At 28.8% G+C, this 25,014-nt stretch overlaps 2 protein-coding genes across 4 annotated transcripts in view; one reads left to right on the top strand and one right to left on the bottom strand.

Moving 5' to 3' along the window:
- The window catches only part of LOC112684557 (myogenesis-regulating glycosidase), a 96,196-nt gene that overhangs the window by 18,504 nt on the left and 52,678 nt on the right, over positions 1–25,014 (bottom strand). The window contains exons 1-2 of one of the 2 annotated variants that reach the window (XM_025556130.1): positions 6,419–6,579; positions 4,090–4,205 (exon numbers count right to left, since the gene is read on the bottom strand). In XM_025556130.1, coding sequence (XP_025411915.1) covers positions 4,090–4,205; positions 6,419–6,538 — 236 coding nt within the window. In that variant the 5' untranslated portion in view covers positions 6,539–6,579. Of the gene's footprint in view, positions 1–4,089; positions 4,206–6,418; positions 6,580–25,014 lie in introns of those variants that run through there. The other variant, XR_003148717.1, reaches the window with a different exon arrangement.
- LOC112684558 (semaphorin-2A) overlaps positions 19,434–25,014 on the top strand; it is a 478,554-nt gene continuing 472,973 nt past the window's right edge. For both annotated transcript variants that reach the window (XM_025556135.1, XM_025556136.1), the window contains exon 1: positions 19,434–19,873. The gene's annotated coding sequence lies outside the window, so the exon portion shown is untranslated. The remainder of the gene's footprint in view (positions 19,874–25,014) is intronic.

Raw genomic sequence — 25,014 nt, forward strand, 5'->3', positions numbered from 1 at the left:
ATTAAAGACATTTCATAGTTTCGAATTATTTTAATGAAATTTGGGCTGTTGACGAGTACATAATATTTTCGGTTTTTCCAATTTTTTTTTCGTGGAAGTTAGAGAGTATTAAGGGATTACATACTTTATTAAGAAATTTGTTTTTTCTTTATATCAAACATCTTTAAAAATATAATCTGATCCACACAATATCTTACATTCTGAATCGTTTTTTCCAGAGCAACGGTACATTGGTTTGAAATTTAAAAAACCAACACAGCAATACCGTTCATCCATTCCCTGTATCACTCCCGACCGTGGAATCTTACCCTTTTTTATATTTATTATTTATCTGCTATAATATAATATGTATGACATTTTTACACTTGCATAATATTACTATACAAACATTTTTCTACCGTACATATTGATATTTTTGTACTTATTTTCGCTATGTTAATATTTATTTAATTAACAATAAAAATATTTATTGAAAATCGGATTAGAATTGCATTTACTTATGTCGCAAAATCGCACATCGATCCATCGTATATTATGCAAGCTATAACGGTTACTGTTCACACGCTGGAAACACTATTAGAAATATACTGTGATTACTCGCGAAATTTTGATAATTTTAATAAAAAAAGTTTTTAATACAAAGTTAAGTGGAAATATATAGATATTGGTTATGTAGTATGGAAAAAAAGCCACAGATGTCTAAAGAGAAAAGCTACACTGTTACAACGTATGGTTCATTTATGAGTCATAAATGTAGAAAGAAAAAGAAAAACATACTTCTGATTTATACTTAGTTTGTATAGCAATAGCGCTACTACTTTGTGTCAATGTAAAGTACAAAAAACTAGGCCAACCAATGTTTTCTTTTATTATTTTATACGTTTACTATTATGAGAAATTATATATATATATATATATATATATATATCGTATACTTATCAGTACGACAAAATATAAATAAAAACAAGAAAACTCCATTAGGCAATTTAAAGTCGCCAATAGTATAATGATACAAAAATAAATTGTTATAATGGGTATTTATCTATAAGGTCAAATAAAATTTGAAAGTTTTTCGGTTTTTTTTTTTTGTTTCTGTGGTTGAAATCCGATCTGAATTTATGCGGATGTTGCTGAGAGTTTTTGATAAAATATTCACCATTTAACTATATTGTCTGGCTATTTTTACTTAAGACGGAAAATGATCAGTAATTAAATTATGATTGTTCGAATCAAATAAGTAGTGACTTTTATTATTTTTCCCATAAACTCAAGATAATTAGACATAATGATGTGTATGTTAAATGTTAATCGATTACATTTTTCCAGCTTTAGAACATTATTTATTTAATTTTTTATTATAATTTTACGATAGTATACAGTATTAAAAATCACATCAATAGAGTGAACAACCAAGTAAAAGAAATATTAATTAAGTTTTAAAATACTTTGCTTCTTCAGTAGTTATTGTAAACATCAACCTACTTTTTAGTTGATGAATCATTTACTCGCGACCGTTTTATCAGTTTCTGTATATAAGAAGGTTTATAGATATATTTCAAACAGAAAGTACCACAACAGTCTCTAACCTTAAAAATATATAGTTATTTATATTTTAAAAATTTAAATACTGAATAATGATATAACAAGTGGTAATTCACAAATCAATGTTAAATTATAAAAAAAAACATAAAACGATATTTGAAACAGGGTAGTCGTCACGGTGATACATTTTTACTTAATTAGTTCTAAGTGATGGTTGGATATCTGGTTGAAAATTGGTATAACCTCTATAACTGACGCTAATTAACACTAGGAATATTTTTAAAAGAATCGAAACAGAACCAAATTTTTCTCACATTATTATAATACAAAACTTGAAACTAATTTTTCATTTTTTAAGAACTGAAAAGAAACCGAGACCTAAATGTTTGTTATTTTAATAACCGAAACCCAAATTTTAGTTATTTTAGAATCGTCATCAAAACCGGAATCGATTTTTTTTTTCTAGGAACCGAACTGGAACTGGAACAGTACAATTCATCAAGGTTTCGGTCCCTGATAAGAACACATGACTTCCAAATTGTTAGGAATTACAAAAAATAACAATGAAGATGTAGGTAAAAATAATTATCGTTTTTGGTGGCATATTTCTTACTGTTTTTTTTTTATTTAAAAGATCGTGGCCGGGTGAATTATTATTATTAAGTTTTTTAACAACTAAAAGAATTTCTCCCGGAGTAGTATAAGATGTATGTAAAGATAGCGAGATAAACTGATTAACTTGAAAATGTTGATAATTGTTGGGATAAATGTTATTAGGTTCAAATGCGTAAGCAAAATTTTTAGCAAAAAAATATATTTTTTCTTGAGTAGTTAAAGCAATATTATTGTTTTGGTAGCGAAGAGGGGGCGAATTTGCTTTAAAGTGATTCTTATGCAATTTATAATTAAAATCATATCGATTTATTTTTTTATTTTTCCTCCAAACCTTAGTAGGTTTGATTCAAATAGGTTGTGGCCTGGTGTAAAACATTCGTATTCTTACTAATTTTATCCTAAGTATGAAATTGTTTACATTAACACGAATAAATTAATAAAACCATAGAGCTTGTCGATTTATATCTTAAACGTAAGTTTAATGCATATTTTACATCATATTTTTTCGTTCACAAACACTCATATTCGTTTAACTTTAATTGGATTAACTTTGAACATTTCGTTAAACTCGGTACTTTCATCGAGTTAAAGCGCACTTGATAAGTTGTCATTGTTTTGATCCTATGAGCAAATGTATTCGCGCTGAAAACAAACGAAACAAGCATTTTGTTGCATGCTAAAACGGTGAAGTTTATTGGCTCTTAAAGCATTCGTTATGATTTCACACCACCAACAGTCGGATCTTGCATAACGCTATTACATCGCTTTATATTGTAATTCGCGTTGATATTAGTAGGTTCAAATGTGTCTAGACTAAATATATAGATAAATATATATATATAATATTTAAATATATATTTATACATAAATCTATAGGTATAGACAAAATATAACCAAACTGTAATTTTAATACATTTAGATATGACGATTTAAAACATTTAAATCATTTTTAAATGGTTGACGGTTTGTTTTTGAATGTTATTGCACGCAAAAAGATCCACGCACGTTGCTCTAGTTGCACCCCCATTTTTAATTTTGCAATTTTTTTAAGCCAATAATTAGTGCTTCTTAATTCCTGCTTATTCTTCCCCATACGTTCATAATTCCTGCTTTTCTATTTTTTAATTTTTCTGAAAAGTCGTATTTTTTACGGGTGGAGCTGAGGCAATTAATTTAGCCCGACCTCATATTTTAAATTAATTTTTTTTTTTTAATGTTACTATGAATGACGTACCTATGTACATGAACTGTAGATAATGAAAAATTAACTATATAGAATTAAATAAAGTGGTGAGTGCAACTTAATTACTTATATGGGGGGGGGGGGGGGGGTTACTAAAAAATTACGTGAACAATAAAAAAATTACAAATTTAAAATAGTTACGTCTTAGATTCGTGAGTATGTGATGAGATGCTCGCGCCTTCGCTACCGAGTTCAAGACGTATCCGTCCGTACAATAGTTGTAACCGTTGTCACCATTGTTCACTTTGTAATTTTGTTGTAGTTCATGTAGTTATTGAATGTCATCCGCTTTTATGGTAATAAAGTTTTTTTGGCCAATTGTATTTTAATCAATACTGTTCATTTTTTATATTACTTACCCCTCAATGTTGTTCGTCTACTGTTCGTTTGTACTACCATTATCTTTCAACTTTGCGTAATACCGGCATTCTACGGTTATAATAACTTTTCATAAAACCTAACACCTTCGTGCGTTTATTTATTACTTGGTAAAAATACATATCCGATTTTCAAAAAAAACAATTAATTAACATCCGACGAAATATTTTTTTCATGTATAAATATAAAAATAATTTATTCATATAAATCTCAGTAGGTACATACGTAATTCGAGTATATATTGAACTTCAGTTCCAGTTGATCGTTTCATTAATATAATGCAATACATTGACTAGTATATATTCACTTACACGGATCTTAGCTGAGTCCCATGATGCATACGATGATTGATAGGCACGTCCTCCAATATGTCGCTGAAAGTTTCACTGGAATCATATCCATTGAGTCTAACTCTTTCTGGAGTGAGCTGAAAAAAATAACCATCTTTTTTTTTACTTGGTTATTAGTTTATTAGTTTTTTATTATTAGTTTATTATTATTAGTTTTTACTTTAAATAATTTGTGTGGTTTAACGTTATATTTTTTCACCACATAATATGTTTTATGTTTATTCATAACAATATTAGTGCCTTGAAGCAAATGCATTTAATTTTTGCGGCGAACTGATAAAATATTATAATGGAAATCGATAAAACTTTGTTAATTGGCGGTTCGTCAGTCGTACTAGGGCGCTTCGAGCTTGCGTTTGTGAACTGTATTGTGCACGAGTTTTAATTAATGTGTTATTCATTAGTTATCATAAAAAAATATAAAAATAAACGTGTTGTTCAGGAATTGGTGAGTGTCATACAAAAAATAAATCCGAAAACAGCTTTAGCATATTTTCAAATTATATTTAGACCATACATTATCAAACACTTCATTTTTGATTCCATTGCAACACTTTCTAATTGTAAAATGTTTACAAATAATATTGCATTTTTGAAATTTTAATAAAACACGTAGGTATAACAATGTATATTATACGAAAATGTTTGATTGGTTTGCTTATTTCTCTTTTTCTTTACACATTTATGTTTTCATTGTCAGAACTTGCCTGTGTAGACGAATAATAAGTGGATTTAATAATAAGTGTACAGCTGTTACAAGAGAGCCTACTCTCAATGAAAAGTTAACCTGGCTTATTTCTTCCTTTTGAGAGATAAATTAATAACAATAGTACGTAGCATAGTATATTCAAAATTGTGGTCGGTTTTCATCGCTTTAATGATACATTTTAAACAATACTATTTTTATACACGTTTTTTGTTCCATGTTTGTATGATGGTAGCTAAGACAACTGCCATTAGAAAAGTTTTATTTTCCCATCATTGACGACATTATATTGCTAACGATTTGTCGATAAGAGTAATAACAATGTTTATGGAGTTTTGACGTTATCAAAGTTAGAATCAACCCCAATCTTATTTTTTTAAAATGCGAATAAAAATTTATTCTTTTTTATTCTCCAACATACGCTTTGCTCGTTACTTGTTGTATTATTAAAACCAACACTCACATTGTGTATATCATAACAATAATTGTTAAACATAAAACCATATGAATATTTTATGTTTTATAAAGGCACTGTTTTAATTTTTTTATTCATTATTATTTTTTGAGCCAACACGAACGTATTAAACGTAGTGTACTCACTAATCTACAAGTGTAACCACGATAACGGCTTTTATTATTATTACTCGAGACTGTAATCGTATAATTAAGTCGTAAACAACTATTTCATTAAGATCTCGCAATATCATAAATATAATTTCAAACCCAATAACTAATTAAGTAATATATTCATGTCTTTGTCTCAGCACAACGTTTGAAAACGTTCGCAGGAAAGATAATTTTCGATTTTTCACACCAAATAGAATGTTTACGTCGTTTCGTTGATTTATCGTGTTATAGTCTGCATGTTAATTGCGTTTCAAAATCAATTGTTGATAAAAATTTATAATATAACTCGTTAGGTTAGTTGCGTCCCAAACAACAATTCCTTAAAAATATAATTTGATTATTTCGAATCTAACCAATTAAAGTGAATAATAGACAATAATACTGTACATAACAAACAACACACGAATCGTCTGTACATATTTCCCTTAATAAATAATACAGGACCATATATATTTTATAAATTAATAACCATTTATAAATGGTTATAAAAATCTAAAGGATTTTGCAAACTTTACCTCAGACATATGTAATGTTCCAGACAAAGATTATACTAGACTGTACGTGATATGAATTTTTGTAACCACACCAACGTTTGAATTTCATTTCATATGGTCTATTTTATTCTATAATGTAAAGCTATTTTTATTTAATCTTTTTATTTTTATTTTTTATTTATATATATATATATATATTATTTATATTGATATATATTTCTTTAGAAATTCTAATTTACAGAATATAAGTGTAAAACATGATATAAGTGTTACTTGTCCAAATATGTGATAAATAATGGATTTAAATTGGGATTCCATACATTTCGAAAAGTACAACAAAAAACCAAAATATTTGGATACGACTTATCAACTATTATCGATCTGAGATGCAAGTAGTATCCGATGACTGTTCGAAGATAAAATATGCTAACTCGTAAACTGTCCTAAATATGCACAAGTTTACCTGCGGGTCGTACTCGGCCGGCTCATCGTTGAAATCACCCGAATAAGAAAAACTGTTGTTGGACTCGTTTCCTGAGGATTCGCTAGAACCTATACGAAACGGAGCGGGCGCGTTGTCCATGATGTTGCAACTGGATCACAAGTAGAATAACACCCGGACGTACAGGGATATACAATTGTGAATTACATTAAAACATTTGTACATATATTAGTATAAATTACGGTCAATTGAGTTCGTATATGAGTGTTTTTAAACACTCGCGCGTGTGTGTATGTTGACCTCGAAAGGCCGTGTTCACTGGACACAATTGTTTAATTGTACATACGTCACCGCATTTATATACCGGAAGCTACACGTCTAATATGAAAACAGACGAACGGATTACCGAGTTCGAATTTTGAAATAAACAGTATTTTCCCGTTCTTATGAAACCGTAACTACACAAAACCGTTAACAACATAAAATTAAAACAAATTTTATTCCAATACAACATAATGTTCAGGTAAAAAAATATTGATTTACTACTGTTGATGAAAACATTCATAATAAACTGAACCAGCTCTGAGTTTTAGAACTTCCTGTTTGATAATGACGGAAATTCCAAGTTATCCTTTAAAACTAACCGTTTTAAATACACCATCACATTTTAATTGCATGCAGGGCCTACCCAAGCAAAAATAGTGCATTAAGGAAAATCAAATTGTGCCGAGTCTGAAAATAAAATTGAGCTCTTATTTTAACTTAGCCCCTATTTTTATATAACATACCTACATAAAAAAAAATTAATTAAATTTACATTAATTTTTTATTTTATTTAAAAAATTATATGTAAAAAGACTTAAAAATGATTTCTACAATTATTATTAAACACTCATTATTATTGAGACTATCAGAAATCGCTGAAGTGATTATGTGATTATTTATATTTCTGAAATTAATGAATCGCCCTATTTAGGCCGTAATATAAAGTAATATAATAACTTTAGAAACTATTATTTTATTATATAGGTAAGTGGTTTTCACGAATGAATTCATTTAAATATTTTTCTTATAGAACACAGATAAAACTAAATATGATTGTATTAATGCATAGATAAACCGTGTACGTACGTTTTAAATTCATTCCGATACGATCAACATATTTAAATTACTATATTGAAATGATTTGTTAAAGACATATAAAAATATAATAATGTATTCGCCACGTGTATTATGCTAATTGTTAGAAAAAAAAAAATTGAAAACTATCTCAAATGATAGGTCAATACGTCAACCACCGTTATCTTTATCAAGTCATGCGGTTGGGAATTACAAATCGATTTGCCAAAAAAATCGACCCCACGCGGAACGACGGTTCATTGGATACGGTTGAATCTCTCCAGTGGCGTGGAAAATTATTTCTATGAAATAAATAAACACTGTTCATTCGGTATTGTCTACACGTCGTGTTCGCGAAATGGTTTCGCGTGCGTACAAAAGAGTTTCGCGATTTGTTTGGTATTTAAATTCCGCATGCATATAAACCGTCCGCAACGGGGATTTTCTTGCGTATATCCGCAGGGACAGTACACACATACATGTTGATCGAAACCGTTTCCATCGGAATAACTATGTGTACACACGGATCGTCTACGGATCGTTTTAGACGTACAAATAAAACATGAAAAAATCGACTATGTTTTCGTTTTTTTTTTTTTTTTTTTTTAAATAGCACACAATAGACTTTTATTTTGGTTTGTTTTTGTTTATCTTTTGTTTAGATTCCGTGGACGACGCGTTTCATGTTTCAGCCATATCAGTGTATAATATTGTCGCCCCTACGATACCCGCACTGCGGCAGCGTAGTATAATACGCGTTTTTAAATTTCAATAAAATCGATTATAATCCAACGATCGGAAAATCGACATCATTTACTGGCGAAAAAAACGTAACAATATTATTGCATTTTAAATAAAAATGTAGTTAACTTGAATCTATGATTGGATGAATAAATATATTAACCCAATCGTTCATTTTAACGACCTTATACAATATATCGCTTAACGCCACCGTGAATACGTTATAAATAGGGCTGGGACTTCGATGCACTTTGCATTTTTTTCTGAAGCTTTCTGTATGATGTTCGTTTTGTTACAAATATATTTTAGGTATTTTTAAATTAGAATAAGAAATTTTATTTTGCATTTTTTTGTACTTTATGACAATTTTTGATTTTAAAGTCATTTTTCTCATTTTTAGAGCATTTTAGGGCTTTTTAAGTCATTTTTGATGATTTTGTATTTAAAATTATAGATTATAGATTTTTCTACCGACGGATTAATGTTGTTGTACAAGGTATGCAATGTAAAAGTTGCTATTGAAAAACGTTTTACCATACAACAATATATATCAAGAGACAAACATATTAATGGAGTACAACAAAGAGAACAAATTGAAGAATAAGAAAAAAATATGTATATCTACAAAAACTTATTGGGGAACAACAGGAGACACGCTCTCATGATTTATTGTAACAATAAAGAATTATTTTTTATTTTTTAATATATGAAGTAAAATAAAATATTTATATACATGTTATGTAATTTTTGTAAAATTTCAAAGGCATTTTTTAATGCATTTTTTGAGTTTTTTCAGTCATTTTTGCATTTTTTAGGGTCATTTTTTGCAATTTTTAAAGACATTAAAATCCCAACCCTAGTTATAACCATATTATTTATTCGATTCAACGATTTGAAAATACGAGTTTATTAATTTTAAATTTATGTTAACTTCGCTACATAAATATAAAATATATTTAAACATTTAAAACAACTATATGGTTTTCATTATATTACATATCAAATAGTCATTTTTACTACAATGTTCTCGTTTATAACACCAAGTAAAAATAAATAAATATCCGCTTGACTCTTGTAAACAATACATGATAAATAATACAACACGTTACGATTTATATCATCTATAATTTGAATTAAGCCAATAGATGTATTAATGGACTTTCGAAATGGTGAATATTATTTTGGGATAAAACTGCTTTTGAAATGTTGCATCTTATACGGGGACAAAACAAATTGGTACACATGTCTAAAACCGTTATTAAATAAATCTTGCTCTTAGTTTTCTAGGCTGGCGGAAAGTTTACAAAGTTTAAACATAAGTATTAAACTCTAGATAAACATAAATGAGCTACTGTTGGCTGTACGTCTTAAGTGTTTACTATAATAAAACCTTTACATACAATTTTCAAATGTATTTCGTCTCAAAGAAATAATATGTTCTCCGAGTTATTTCATATTGAAGCATGAAGTTGATATCGTACGACCAAATTAAGCCTCATATCTTACTAATGAATTATGTGTAGTTACTCGTACTTCTTTTTTAGAAGACAGAATTCAAACAAATGGTTCTTAAATCGTACAGTGTTATATTTAAGTATTTATTACATTATCACCAATTAAAGTATTTTTATGTTTAAATATTAATTTTACAGTTACTTTTTGATTTTTAGTAAAGCTGTACGGTGTATAATTTATGGCACGGATTAGAACTTTAATCTTAGAACAACTAAAACAGATATTCTAAAAAGCACATACATTTAATGGACATTACTTTTTTTATTATAACATTATGACTTATAAGTATATGGGATGATATTATTTAGAAAAATCGGGATGCATTTCATTTTTATCATTGATAATGTCGTATTACTTGCGAGCGTGGAATATATTACGTATATATATTTTTTAAATTACGAACGTGTACTGAATCTATATTTAGGATGAAATCATAAGGGTATATGAGTTAAATATTCCAGCCTCTTGAAGTTTGTAAACAAGTTCTAGCGTAGCAAACAAAAAAGCAATCAGTATATTTTTAAATTAATTTTCCCGTTTGACATAAATTGGTGTTGAATAAAATATTTTAATTGGGTCAGTTTTATAGAACAAGATTTTCTAAGTTATAATGGCGTTCGTCGCAAATACAACGGATAATATGCTCAGCACACTTTATATACCCACGGCAGAAACATTATATTATAATTCATGAGACTACGTGCGATTACGGATTTCCATAAAACGCATAATATTATTATTTTCATTAAACAAGTTATAACCATAACGATTTCTACTGAAAAACGTGTATAATTCGTGCCGATATGAACTCGACTTATTGGATTAACTTGAAACTTTTCGTAGGTGTATTTTATACATATGTATTATATGTCGACGTGGTTTCAATTTTAGTGAAGTATACGATTATATACTTTGAAGAACTTTTCCGTGGATCTCAGACGTTATCTACGCTTTTTAGTATACCGATGAACCCTTTCACGAGTATGTCTTGTCCTCGTTCAAACAACTCTTTTTCCCCGTAACTACAGCTCGCATCACCATTTTATTTTGCGATGATTCCGTCACATAATATTATAATAATAAACGCGTGACATCAGCGGCGTATCTCTCTCTCTCTCTCTCTTTCATTCTCTCCCTCACTATTTCTTACTACCTCTGTTGATATCTCTTACACCGTCTCATTTTCTTTTTCTAAGCGTAGTTGCATTTTCCAAACGAATCCAATCCATCCATCTGCTTCTCAGTGAATTCGATTCCGTCGAAAAGCCCTCGTTTTTAATACAATATATTTTACATCACACGCAAGATGTATAATATACAACATATATTGTGCACCTTATCCTTTTTTCACCCTCGATCGCCGTCGTCGGGCGAAAATCTGTCACTAACGGGATTTCCGGTGCCATGGTCGAGCTTGATTGGCTAATCGCCAACACTGACTTGCTGCCTCCGCAATTTTCTATACGAACCGATTTTTATACGTACTCAGTTTTCTGAATATTCACATTCGAGTACGTTTCTGTACGAAGCCAGTCAATCAATTTGTTGGTTACAGGGTTATGAATGGTCAACACATGTTGGTGCAGATAATAGGGTATCCCTTATTTAACAATGGGAGATCATTATTTTTTTTTGCATTTTTGTAGGTCTTAACAACGCTAAGATCAGAAAAAATTTCGCAATGAAATCCGTTTATGTTCCTGAGAATTCATTCTTGTTATATTAAAATGGAAAATAATCTAGTTATATTTTAATAAAAACTATAATTTAATGAGAAAATGAATTTGTTATTAAAACAACGAGAAAACGTTGTATTAGGTAATTCGAACGATTCCTGTATTAATTAGTAACATTGTTCTGAATACATGTTTTAATCCGAGCGTACATTTTATTTAATATAATATGTTTCTGTTGAAATCAAAAGAGACTCGAGTAGAAGGTGAATTAAACCTTAAAATTAGGTAAGTAAGAATTAAGATTTGTTAAATTCGATTCTGTGATGGCCCACGTATATAAAAGTGGATATTTTTAAAACAATTATAATATAAGTAGAATTATTATAGTTTTTTCCGTTGCTTTATCGTTCTACAATTTGCTACTTCTTTTTCAAGAAACCGAATGAACGTAAATACTATTATAGTGCTCAGATGATTTGAATTTTATAAGTTCAACGCTGATATACGTAATATTTGAGGATAACTGCAAGGCTTATTCGTGTGTGGTTTTTGGTGAACGTGTGTGAAAACACTTTTCAAAGGCATACTACTAAGTACTATTTAAAACAAATCATTTTCAGATAAACGTTTCTACGCTTTTTCGTATGTGAATTATTTCCGCAGTGGAATATCGATAATGAATGGTATTTAACATTCAAATTTTATAAATGTACAGGTACATAGGTGCTTAGAAGTGATTATTATTAACTATAATATGAAATAACTGTACACGAGAAATGAAGAACTGTCCACGATTATTTTTCTCGTAAACTTTGAGTAAACTTTTGGTGGGTATGTTACACGAATAACATTACAGTCGGAAAATGGTAACTACTTCATGCGCCAGTCATATCAGTTCATTCAGCTTGTTACATATTTTGCTGTGCAATGTTGTTGTTGATTTCATAAAAAAATTATTACTTAATGTCATAATATTGCCATAAACCTACATGGTCACGCACGGAACGGAGACGTTGTTTCAAATGTACTATTTTATTGATATCAAATCAGATAAAGGTTTTATTTTATTGTATGACATGCTGTGCTTTGACGTGTTTACTGTTTCAATATAAAGTCGTCAGATAATAGACTGAAATATTCATTTGACTATTTAAAATTAAAAAATTATAGATTAAATTGCATTTAAAATACATAAACCGCGTACACATAACGGAAAATCAACAGGCTTATAGAATGTGTTTTTTACTATTACTCGAATTTCGTGTTACGTTTTAATTGAGTTGAAATGATTACAATGTTTTGATAATCGATTCTCCGAGGATCACAAAACACAATATTTCATTATATTCTTGCCATGGTATAATAATTATTCAACGTATTGATTTTGCAGACGTACTTAAAAGGTCGTTTGTCCTATAAGTAAACGCTTGTCTTTGTACATAACAGAATAAACAGTATCCGGTCTGAAATTAATGAACATCGATACGTACATTGGTTTTGAAATTAATTAAATATTTAAATGTAAAAAAAAAAATGTTACTATAAAAATATTAATTACGATCTCCGAAATCACGAAGGAGAACGATAGTGTATTATTATTATAATAAATACTATGTACTGTAAATATGTTACTATATTGTACTATAAATGTGCATTGAGTGGAACTTTTGCGTGGATGTATAATATGTTGCATATACCAATTGCGTTCACGGAACTTGGAACACGTGAATTACTGTTTATACCTATGTATTAATATATAGTATGATCTTTTGATAATATTTACGTTGTATAATGAGCACACGCTTTTTAATCGAAATCCAAAGGTTGCATTTAGTTTGAACCGATATACCACCATTGCAAGCCTATTATTTTAATATTTTTATTATGTCAAATTATTATCATGGCGTACTATATTATTTAAATATGTTGTTGCTAAATGCTATTGTTGTACTAGGTTATTCAAACAATAAAATATGCCATTTCTAAGTTATTGTTTTGTCAGAAAATAAAACGTATTCAATATGTTTAAATTTTACAAATTATATATTTATAAATATGCATAGAAACTTCATTGTTAAATAATACAATACACTTTAGGTAAAATAAAATATAATAATTATTGTATGCATCTTACTTTTTATTAGTTTAACTGCTTTCTTAGATTTTAAATACAACATATAGATCTATATGTTATATAATGATATAATTTTATCATGGATTTAATTTTGTAATATCTGTATTATATATTTGTATATTTTAATAAATAAAAAATACAAAGTATACCTAATACATTAAATTGGTATATTCTTTATTTACCCACGAAGTAAAACATTTTTATCGTAATATAATAAAATATATAGAGAAAGACAAAATTCAGAAAATATTTAAAATATTTAAGATCGTTTGATAAAGTCAAAAGTATAATAATATATACCATATATTAAAATACACATGCTTATGAAATATTTTAATATTTGTTTTTCAAACAAAAAGAAAACTAAATCAATTTCAGATTTTAAAACGTTAATAACCAACATTATTAATCCTATTATATAAATTTATATTTATTCTAACAAATAAAATTGTCAATTATACATTGTTATACTTTTCGCGATTTAATTCTTAAATAAAAAATTATACTATATATACACATATGATTTAGGGTACTCTTGTTTGGATTTACAAAATGTATGTAATTAAATCCAATACAGTATATACGAGGCTTTGAAATCCGTCAATAGAGTTCATTCAATATATAGAGCTTGATTGACTTCTTAACTTCATTGACTTCTTGTTACCGATTAATTGAGTTTAATTTTGTTTTATACGCATATGACATTCTATAAGCACAAGAACAAGTTACATATATTACTATATGCTAACGTTTTCTCGAAAACATAATACAAATTGTAACCCAGTTTTATTTTATTTTCAGCGCCACGGACTTGATTATCCACAATAAAAACCAGCCAAATTCTCTAAAATAAATTCCTTGTAGTATATGTATATATATATATCATGGTTTATAGTTTATGTGAGTGCGGCAAATCTAAAATGACAACGGCATTCCAGAAACATCAGAATGGATCAAAATTAAATTCCTGAGCTTTTGCAATGAGCTGCGATCATTTCCTGGTGTTGGCCCAACTTCAGTTGGTGTGTTACAAAAATTAATAAACCAAATCTATAATTTTCGATCAACCCATCCATATAATAGGAGAAAAATTAGTTACTGGAACTCTGAATACTTCGCAAGTTGCGTCGAATAGTGTGATGTGAAGCTAAATCACCGATGTCATACAATATGGGCATTCTTGACGGTTGTTGTGGTAATAATATAAGCTATCGACTCATCGTATATTCTAAATTATTATTATAAAATATAAACTGATAAAGTGAAACACGATTTGTATAATGTATAAGATGATTAATTTCTTCTATTATTTATTTACATGTATTATATGTATTGATATTAAACATTTAATTAGCTAATAATTAAAAAGGGATTAATAGAAGTTGTGAAGGGGGCAATAATGACCTTGATGGCCCATAAAACAAAAAAATTTTTTTTAAAAATATTTGAAAAATATGAAGTTGTAGATTCTGAGCTAGGCAAGAATTAACTTAGCAATAATATTATTATTTAAAAATTCTATGTGTTTGTGATAAGAAAATTGTGTCAATATGGATATTGCAGGATCCTATTCGGATGAAGATTGGTGTATGTTAGCACAAAATCGTGACACATGATCTAATAGGTTAATAAAAAAAAAAAAAGTATTTGTGAATTTGATATAAAGTTATCGTATTTTATGCTCTTAAGCATAAATTATAGAACATATTTTTAATCATATAACTACGACACTAATTTTATTTAATTTTTTTTTTTAATTTTTAAAACTTCGTTTATATCTTAAATTTAATGACCCAAGACAGATGATTGATACATTTATCACGTATGTTTAAATAAGAAAAAGGTACGTAGGTTTGTTTATTGTACGCTTGATTGCTTTCAAAGGCACGTAAATTTAAGTACAACTCCTATCAAATATACCAAACGGGTTTCTAATTTCAAAAAATTAGAAAACTTTTCGGTAGAAAACATTTCTTCGGAGCCGTATTAAGTACCTAGTGGTTTAACTGCATTCTTTTAGGATATAAAATTGTTGAGGGTTAAAGTTATACATTGCTAAAGGCTGAAATTTGTTATCTAATAAAAACTTATAAAAATATAAACATCAATACTACAGATCATGTACTAAGTTATTTATAAGTTTATAAGTGAAGTTCGACGTTCAGATGAATATAATCGTTTATGTAAAAGTTTGGAATTGTAATAACCAAGAATTTTGAAGCACTGATTTCTTTATCAAAATATTTCAAAATTATTATATAATTAAATATTGTCGTTGAACAATATAATATAAACATACACTATTTATTAATATTGTATTTAATAGTTTGATACAGAACGTTAAACACTGCAGTGACCAGACTTCATAATGTCTGAAACAAAATGGTCAGCATATTCCCTAATAATACATCATAAGTATATGTAGTAACGGATGCTTAGAAGTATAATGAAGTCATTATAAAATATTTAAATTTTTTCTTATTATATGCGTTTTAGTAGGTAAAATTAATAATTTACCAAATAACTAAATAACGTGAGACGATATTTTAAATGTCTCGAGTTTAACCATATAATTCGTTTGTAATATTGTCACTGATTTAACCAAGAAAAATGATTATAATATAGTTATATATAAAAATTAATAAAAATATTTATGGAAAGTTAATCTAAATTGGGACCTTAATAACTTAGTTAATACGACGGAAATAGTTTAATAATACAGTTTCTCGGGGTACAAAATTTAAAATTACTTACTTAAAATGTTGATTGATTTTCGATCAAACATCTGTTTATGATTTACTCAAAGGTATATTATTATACTACTCGGTATGTGGTAAGTTCAAGCATGTCACTTTCCTGTTAAACTCTCGTATTTAATTAGCTAAAATATTATCATGTTCATCGACTACTACAAAGTAGGTACGTCTTACTAACACAAAATATTTAATTCACTTAAATCATTTTTTTGTCAGAGAGCGAGAGGGAAACATTATTTTCCCTTGTTCATTAGAACAAAGCATTCTTTTAATCTTTAAAACATTTTATATGTTTATTTTTTTCGTTCTAAAATAACGTTACCGTATCAAACATGTTCTCTTATACGAAGATATACGGGTTTTAAATTGAATTACGTTTGTTTTTAAAACACGATAAAAGCAAATTTATTAAAGTGTTTTTAGAAATTTTCAGCCCTCTTGTTTCATTAGTTTATTCATTATTTATTGCATTGTCATCATCGTTATACGTATATATTACTTACAATATTCTCATTATAGTTTATTCAAACTAATAATAATACACTCAACATATGAGTATTAAGACTTTTTAATAAATTTCATCTACTGGTCGAAAATTGATATTCCAGAATGACCGAAAAGTGAACTGGTCGAAAAGGGTCGAAAAGTGTCCCATCCAAATTCATATCGACATTATTTTCTATCATTACGAGACAAACAATTTTAGTTGAACTGACAAAACAAATGACTTTAAAATTCAATTAATTATTTCTATATAATTCCTTGTACATTTACAGTCAGAATTTAAATTATTTCGAATTAATTATCAGTTGAATTCAATATAAGTAAACAATCTTGGTTTACATTCGATTTGTTTCTCTGGTATTGAAATATCAATATTAGATTATTAAAAAAAAGATGTTGATTGTTCATCTTTTGTAATTTCCTACCAATCTCTCGAAAATTGTGTAATGATAAATGCGTGGAAAACAGCCTGTATTTTTCAATGTTATACATAAAAATATATATAAATAATTGTTTTCTTTTATTTCGTGTACCCCCTGAGGTCGCTAAATTTTAGAAAAAATAGAACGATTGTTACCCTCCCTTTCAACAAAACTTTTTAAATTTACTATTATTAAAATAATAAATTAAAAACAAAAAATTTACTCTGTTATAAATTATTGCAAAAATGTGTTAAGAAAAAAAAATTGTAAGAATTGGTTCATCATATTTATTGTTCATGATGGGGTTCTGATGGATTTTCTTACACGTTTTCCATTTTTTTTTTTTTTTACTCATCTGAAGAACTTATTTTATTAAGTATGTAGAGAACATAAAATCAGGACAAGCTTGTGTAACGAGTTGTGTATATGTATAAAATATTATTTAATATCAAATTTATTTTATTTATAATTTATTTGTATTTTCATTGATTCAGCATATTTATGTGAATCGAAATAATTTTAGTCGGTTATCTTTTATCATTTCAATTAAAATGATATAACATACATTTTTTATTTTATTTTTTCATGTAAAACATGTAGGCTATGTATACTCGTTTAGACACCTATACGGTTACGAATAGGAGTGACATTTCATCTTTTGAAAGGATGGGGCGGTTGAAAAAAAATTTGTGTAAAATTTTAATAGTATGATTACCTAAATACTTGTGGACAATAGACGATAGGTAAATATTTGAGAATAATTCAACAATTATTTTAAAATATTTTTTTTTGTTTTATTAGGTGCAGAATAATAATTGAGAATATTCCAATATTCAAAAAAGATTCAAATCAATTTAATATAAAAAAATTAATATAGTTAAAATTTATAGAGAATAATAATAAAATTATTAAAATTAAATTTTTAAGGAAAAATATAATTTTTAGAACTATAAATTGTAATGTTTTAATTTTTTTAAGGGCATATTTAACCGCGTATTTTTAATTTTTGATGCATAAGTGCATATTTTTAAATGCATATTTGATGATTTTTTAGTGCATGAATGTCCTTGCTCTAATTATCACCATTAAATCAAGTAACCATCCATGCCCATTCGTACTTGTTAAGAATGAATAAACGTGTTTTAATGGAGAAATAAATCCATAAATGAACCGTTAAAAAGAGAATATTATATTTTCCGATTTCCTAGTACGAAATACAAAATTTAGCAACTTTAGCTATCGTCGGACAAAAAATTACCGACTATTTTACATTTATTAGAGTGGGGTTTTCGCCGTAATCTGCACCCCCAAAGGACATTCCCGGTTAGGGGACTCGTGTTCGAAAACATTTTGTGGAAAAAAAAAATATATACATATATATATATGTACGCGCGTCGAACACTTAACAAATATTGATACGTACAACAACTAGCGAGCGGTTTAATGGAGGGTACACGGATGGTACACGGAGTGTACCCTTGACGAAAATCGTGGTACGCAGACCGTGTACAAGACGCATTAAAGTTACCCAGTAAATAATATTTATATCGGGAAAAGATAGCCATGATTTGTTTAATTAACTGTAAAAAAAAAAAAAAAATATTTTAAAAGTCCGTAGTTTATTTGTACCACGGCTATAGATAAAGTACTAACTTTAACTATGACTTGTTCAAAGACCGTTTACACTCACACACACACACACACACAGATCTATTTTTAAACCGTTTGATAACGAATTTTATTGAAACGATTCACGCGCGGGTACTCGTAATAAGTTTAGGATTACGTCCACTGACAATGACATTACGACGAGGAGCAATGTAACACGGAACGGTGAGAGAGAGAGAGAGCGAGTGACGGGTGGGAAAAAAAAATTGTCAAGAGATCGGAAAAGGTGTAGGCGCGGCCGGGGAGGTAGTAATATCACCTGTCCGTGCCGCCGTTTTGATTCATTACGTTCGGCGTTTAACGTAAAACGTCGTCGGCCGTGTGCCGCCGCGGCAAACGCGCGTGAAAGTGTCGCGCGCGTGTGCGTGTGCGCCGCGGCGGCCCCGCGACGTTCTACCGGCGTGCGCGCGGGTGCGGTTGCCCGGCCAACGCGTTTCGTGTGTACACCGGTGCACGCCGCCGCGCTTGCCGACGACGACTTAGCTCGCTGGTCGCCGCCGCGTGCATCATACCGTCGTCGTCCACCGCACCGCGCCGCCGTCCTTTGCGCCGTTTCCCGCCGTCGAACGTTCGCGTGCACATACCGTTCGAACCAACCGATCCCGCGATCTTTTGGTTGTTGTTTTTTTTTTAATTTTTTCTGTTTAATTTTTTTACCATCGGTTTTCTCTCCACTTCTCGTTCATCCGTCGTCGTTCTCGTCTAACGCGCGCCGACCGTTTCCGTAACGACCAATCGTCGTGTCGTCCAGCACCGTCGGAGCCATGCGACGCTCGTAAGTCGTGAACTCGCACAGAACCGCGTGCAACGAGAAACCCGTCGCCGACGCGTCCGCGGGTCCGTCGCCGCCAACCCTTGGACGGTCCGAACGGACACGGGATCGCCACCGGACCGGAACGTCTCTCTGGTCGGCAACGTTTGCACCGTTTTTTCCCGCGGAGGTGAGTAGTTGTTCACCACCGGTGTGGCCGACGGCAAGCGATTTTTACCGGAGCCAAACGAGTTCCGGAGAATAAGTCGTTTTGTCGCGATTCAAACGAAACACTATCGCTAAATCCAATGGAATATTCCAATTTTTTCGTAACAAAAACTATTTGAAAAATAAAACTAACGTATTTTTAGTAGGACATGTTGACGGTCTAGTGTGATCTGTCTTCCGCGCAGTGTTTATTTCAACGGGAAAAGGGGGGGGGTGACTGGCGGTGGGTATTAATCCCTCGAAAAAATATATTAATTTATTCCTATGGCCTTCCATCCTCCCGAAAACTTACGATATCTTACCGGGACATTACCTGCTTCCGGGGTCCGCCAGTTGCCGATCAGCACTCGTCTTTGATGCGAAAGCAAAAAGTGACTGTTGACAGTAGTAATTGCTTCGTTTGCGTGTCTGTAAGCGTTTCGACTTGTTCATGATTTCCCCCTCTCCATTCCAGCGTGTATAATACATGCATTCGTCTACATCGACGTAATATTAACATTACGGTACGAATAAAAAAAATAACTAGAAAAATAATAACTATAGGGATAGAAATATTATTTTCGTTTTTTATGCGCGTTTGAATTCCGGGTCACGCTTAGTGCTGGAGAAACAAAATCTAAACGTGTTGGATCGTACCGATAGAAAAACAGTTAAGATTTTACGAAAATATCTCCGATTACGTAATATTAATTGACACGTGATCACTATTAGCAAAACAATTAATTATTTTTATAGGAAATACGTTTATTCCTTGTCTTATGTTTGAATCCAAAATCTTTTAATCACAAAACAATTACGATAAAATTTAATATTTATCGACCAGATGAGCGTAATATCTTTTTATTATTGGTAAAATGTTTTTTTTTTCTTTTTTTCTTGGGGATTTGATATATTATTATGTTTTTGATTTTAAATATTAGATCACTTTATTATTTATGTATAAGGATAAGCAGTATAAAACTATAATACATAGATATATTTAAATATATTATTTCTTCGACATTATAAATAAATGAAATATTTTAATTTCGTCTATTAAACGAGATAAAAAAACCTTGTTTTAATAATATAATCTTTCAATTGGTAAGTCAATTTTTGTCAACTCCAAACAATTTTATTTTAAACATAACGTATTATCGAAAAAAACTGTTTAATCTATGTACGTTAGAGTTGTTACTGAGTATGAAAGTTTTTATAAGTTACAACTTTTTTTAATTGACAATTTATAAAAGTATCGTACATGAAAAAACAGGAGATATACCTAATATTATGTAGCTATAGTTAATTATTTTGAACTTTTATTTGAATTAAAATCATCGTATAATTAACAATGTATCCATGTCTATTTTCAGTTAGGTATTCATCGTTAATATTGAGTATTAAAAGTGTTGACTGAATAATGCCAATGTTTAAAGTGTAAATAAATTGCAGGTTGATAATTTCGTTACTGTATGTTTATGTTTAATCCAACAATAAAATATTTAATGAGAGCAGTTTGAAACACGGAGGAAGTATAATATATTATTATATTATAATAAAGCATTGAAATCAGGATTTTTAGAAATGAATAATCATAAAATAATTGTATCCTTGGTTAATCATTATTTGTAGCGCATAAAAATTAAGCCAACCGTATATTTTAGAAGTACCACTGACGCTCTGTTGTAGTTTTCCGATGTTGGATTGTTCGAAAAGATAACGACTGAGCGTACTTTTACTTTACCTACTATTCGCAGTCAGTAATAACTTTCGTTGGTTCATTTTATATGTATATATTTAGTATTTGAATTTAAGAGTTATTGTTCAATGGAAATAATGATTACCATGCGGTAGATAGTAAAACATGCTCCCTAATATTAACTGACTATCATTATATCATTATAATAATTGCACTTCATTATAATTAAAATTTATGCTTTAGACCATATGTTCGTTATTTTAACTATTTTATATAAAAAATATCTTATTTGTTACCGTAAAAATTACTAATAAAAATACAATTTTATAGTTCAATTCAAAGAATATTCATGTTTACTATAAAAAATTAGAGATATTACCCTTATAGTGGTAATTGATGTTTCCTATTTCGCTAAAGTGATTATTTTGTGCGTTTAAACTTTCTTCTAAAAGATGTATACTTTCTTTCGTAAAGACTAAAAATAATTAGGTAAACTTAAACTAAACCCGGGTTCAACTACAACTCTAAAGTCTCTAGTCACTCATAAAAGGCACTCGTAATGGAGTGAATTCATTTCGCCGGACCAACTGATGAGTTCAAAGTACTTTAAGTCGAAGGACTATTAATTAACATTTCTCGTTTTATAAGTTTCTTCCCATTACGTCAGTATTCCGTAATCCACTGTCTTTTTTGTTAAAGCTTCTCATGCTGATGGATATTGAATGCAAACAAAATATAACCATAATGTGTCCTGAATCTCCATAAAAGTTAAAGTGTGATTATAATTTCTAAAAAATGACCAGCAAAGTTCTAATCAAATATGAATATATAATAATATCTATTTAATAAATTCAAAAATATATATTATACACACATTGACCCAGGAAAACGGCGTGCATGAAAAATTAGTTTGATACATTCTTAATTTTCTAATTAATTTTAATTAAAAAATAATAATACAATTCGTAAAAAAAAAAATATAGTCAAATAATTTCTAATCGTACACTTAAAACATATAAACACGAATAAGAATTTCATAACTCAAGTCTCTCTAATTTTGCAATGCATCTTGTAATAAATATTTCATTGATTTTTAAAGAAAGATATTTTTATAGAAACATTTAGTTTTATCCAGGATCAACTTTTATCCTCAATAACGTATTTTAGATATATCTTCAGTCTAGGGGTTACTATGGGAAGTGTTTTCTGAGATACTAAGTCAGCAGTTCCCAACTTGGGAGTATTACCTCCAAGGGGTAAAAACACGATTTTTTGAGGGATAAAGTTTAAATTATTTATTTTAATTTTAAGTACTTGTTATGTATTTAGTCATGTATACTATGCCTCTAAATGTACTTGTAATACTATAATATTGTTGTTAATAGTTTTGGGGAATAACTTATCTTATGTTCTAATGACACTGATAATTTTAATTCCTTCAAATAATATTTTTAATATTATATTATCTTGAATTTCTTGGAATTTTTCTTTGTTGTATAATTCTCTACACATTTTATATCTTATATATAAAATTATATTGGTGCGAACAAAGACAGATTAAAAAAAAAAAAAAAAAAAAAAATTGATATTTAATTTAAAGGTTTTAAACTTTTAACCATCAGTCGTTCGCCGTTTGTTTATTAGTGTACTTGGATTTTCAACAATGGTAACAATGGAAACAAAAGCAAGAAACCGATTGAACTTGGAACACGACATAAGATGTGCATTGGTCGAAATTGAACCGAATATTAAACAAATTGTTAGAAAAAAGTAATATCAACCGTCTCATTTATGTTCATTACCGTTATTCATTGGTTGTAATAAAAACTCTTGTTTTCTTTGTTTGAAAAACTAAAATGAATTATAATTATAATCATAATATAAATATTTTTTTTCGTTATTTTTTTACTTAACTTTTTTGGGAGGAAGGAGTATTTGTTAGTATCTAACCTGACTTATGGGTAATAGTCTCAAAAAGGTTGGGAACCGCTGCCGTAAGTAATCCATTGTCCACTAAAGTAATAGACATTTTATGGACAGTAAGATAGTTAACACAATTTAATGCAATGAGAGTGAATAAAATAATTTAAGTAAGACGATTAATTTTAATCACACATTTATTAAATACTTATTTATTTGAATATATATAATGAATAATTAATTATATAACTCATAATATTGTGTTTATCTTACTTTGTTAATTTTTAATTTTTTTACTAGACATCAATGATAATTTATTTAAATTTGAAAACGTTACAGGAAAAAATCTTTACAATAAATATAATTGATATCGTTTATGTATATGATTTAAATCAACGGTAGTACATCGTTTATTTACAAAATAACTTGAACCCATCTGTTTTTCATAATTCAAGTCTTTTATTCGTGTATATTAATTAAAAAAAAAAATCATTAAGATGGCCTGTTCTCTAGAGCATTTGTTTTTTTATATTTCGATTTAATACAATTACCATATAATCAAAATATTCAAATACATTTTTTTTTATATTACATATAATACTAAGACAAAGAAATTAGCGCATAAAATGTTGAAACAGTATTAACTTATAATTTTGAATTACCTCAAACTTATGCCATTAATGTTTTTGTAATATTCTAGAATACTTAGAGTGATCGTCATTTGTATTTGAAAACCAAATGCTGTATGCGGTATACCTATGCGGCCTAACCGAAATTGTATGAATTCTTTGAAATGTTTTGGGAATATTGAAATTTAATTTAGAATTTTTAATTTTTAGCATGATTGTCATACATTTTGATAACTATAAATGTTTTCAGAATAAGAATCACATCGAATAAAACGCACAATTCTGAATAATCTTGGAAAGTTACACACATTTCAATTGATATTCAATTTGATATTAGTATTATTTATATTATATATGCAAGTTGTACTACTGATTCTAGCATTACATATTTAAATCTAAATTAATAAAAATAATTTTAAATTTAATGAGAATAAAAAGGCACGAAATATTTTAAATATTTTTTTTCTACTCGGATCAATTGTATTTCTGTTTATTTTAAATAAATAGAATAATTATTTGTGTTTGGTTTTCTCTAATTTTTCCATGCTATCATCAGTGTTGTGCTTAGATAAAAAAAAATTATCTAGATATAGATAGATAAAATAATTTTTATCTAGATATTTATATAAGACATCAACATTTTCATCCATATGTAGTATCCATATGTAAAGTCAAAGACAAAATTATGAAAAATATGAAGACCGTCTGACGATTTACACTGAACACGTTGTGGATGAGAGTGCGCTGCGTACAGTACAAGTTTTTAATAAATAACGGACGTTTCACGCCTAATATTTATTTTGTTGTACAATAATATAATGTAGACACATCAAAGTACGAATTCATAGAACTAGGGTCCGGTAATGACAATTATTT

The sequence above is a fragment of the Sipha flava genome, unplaced genomic scaffold (genome assembly GCF_003268045.1).
Source record: "Sipha flava isolate LNK unplaced genomic scaffold, YSA_version1 252_pilon_pilon, whole genome shotgun sequence".
NCBI lineage: Eukaryota > Metazoa > Arthropoda > Insecta > Hemiptera > Aphididae > Sipha > Sipha flava.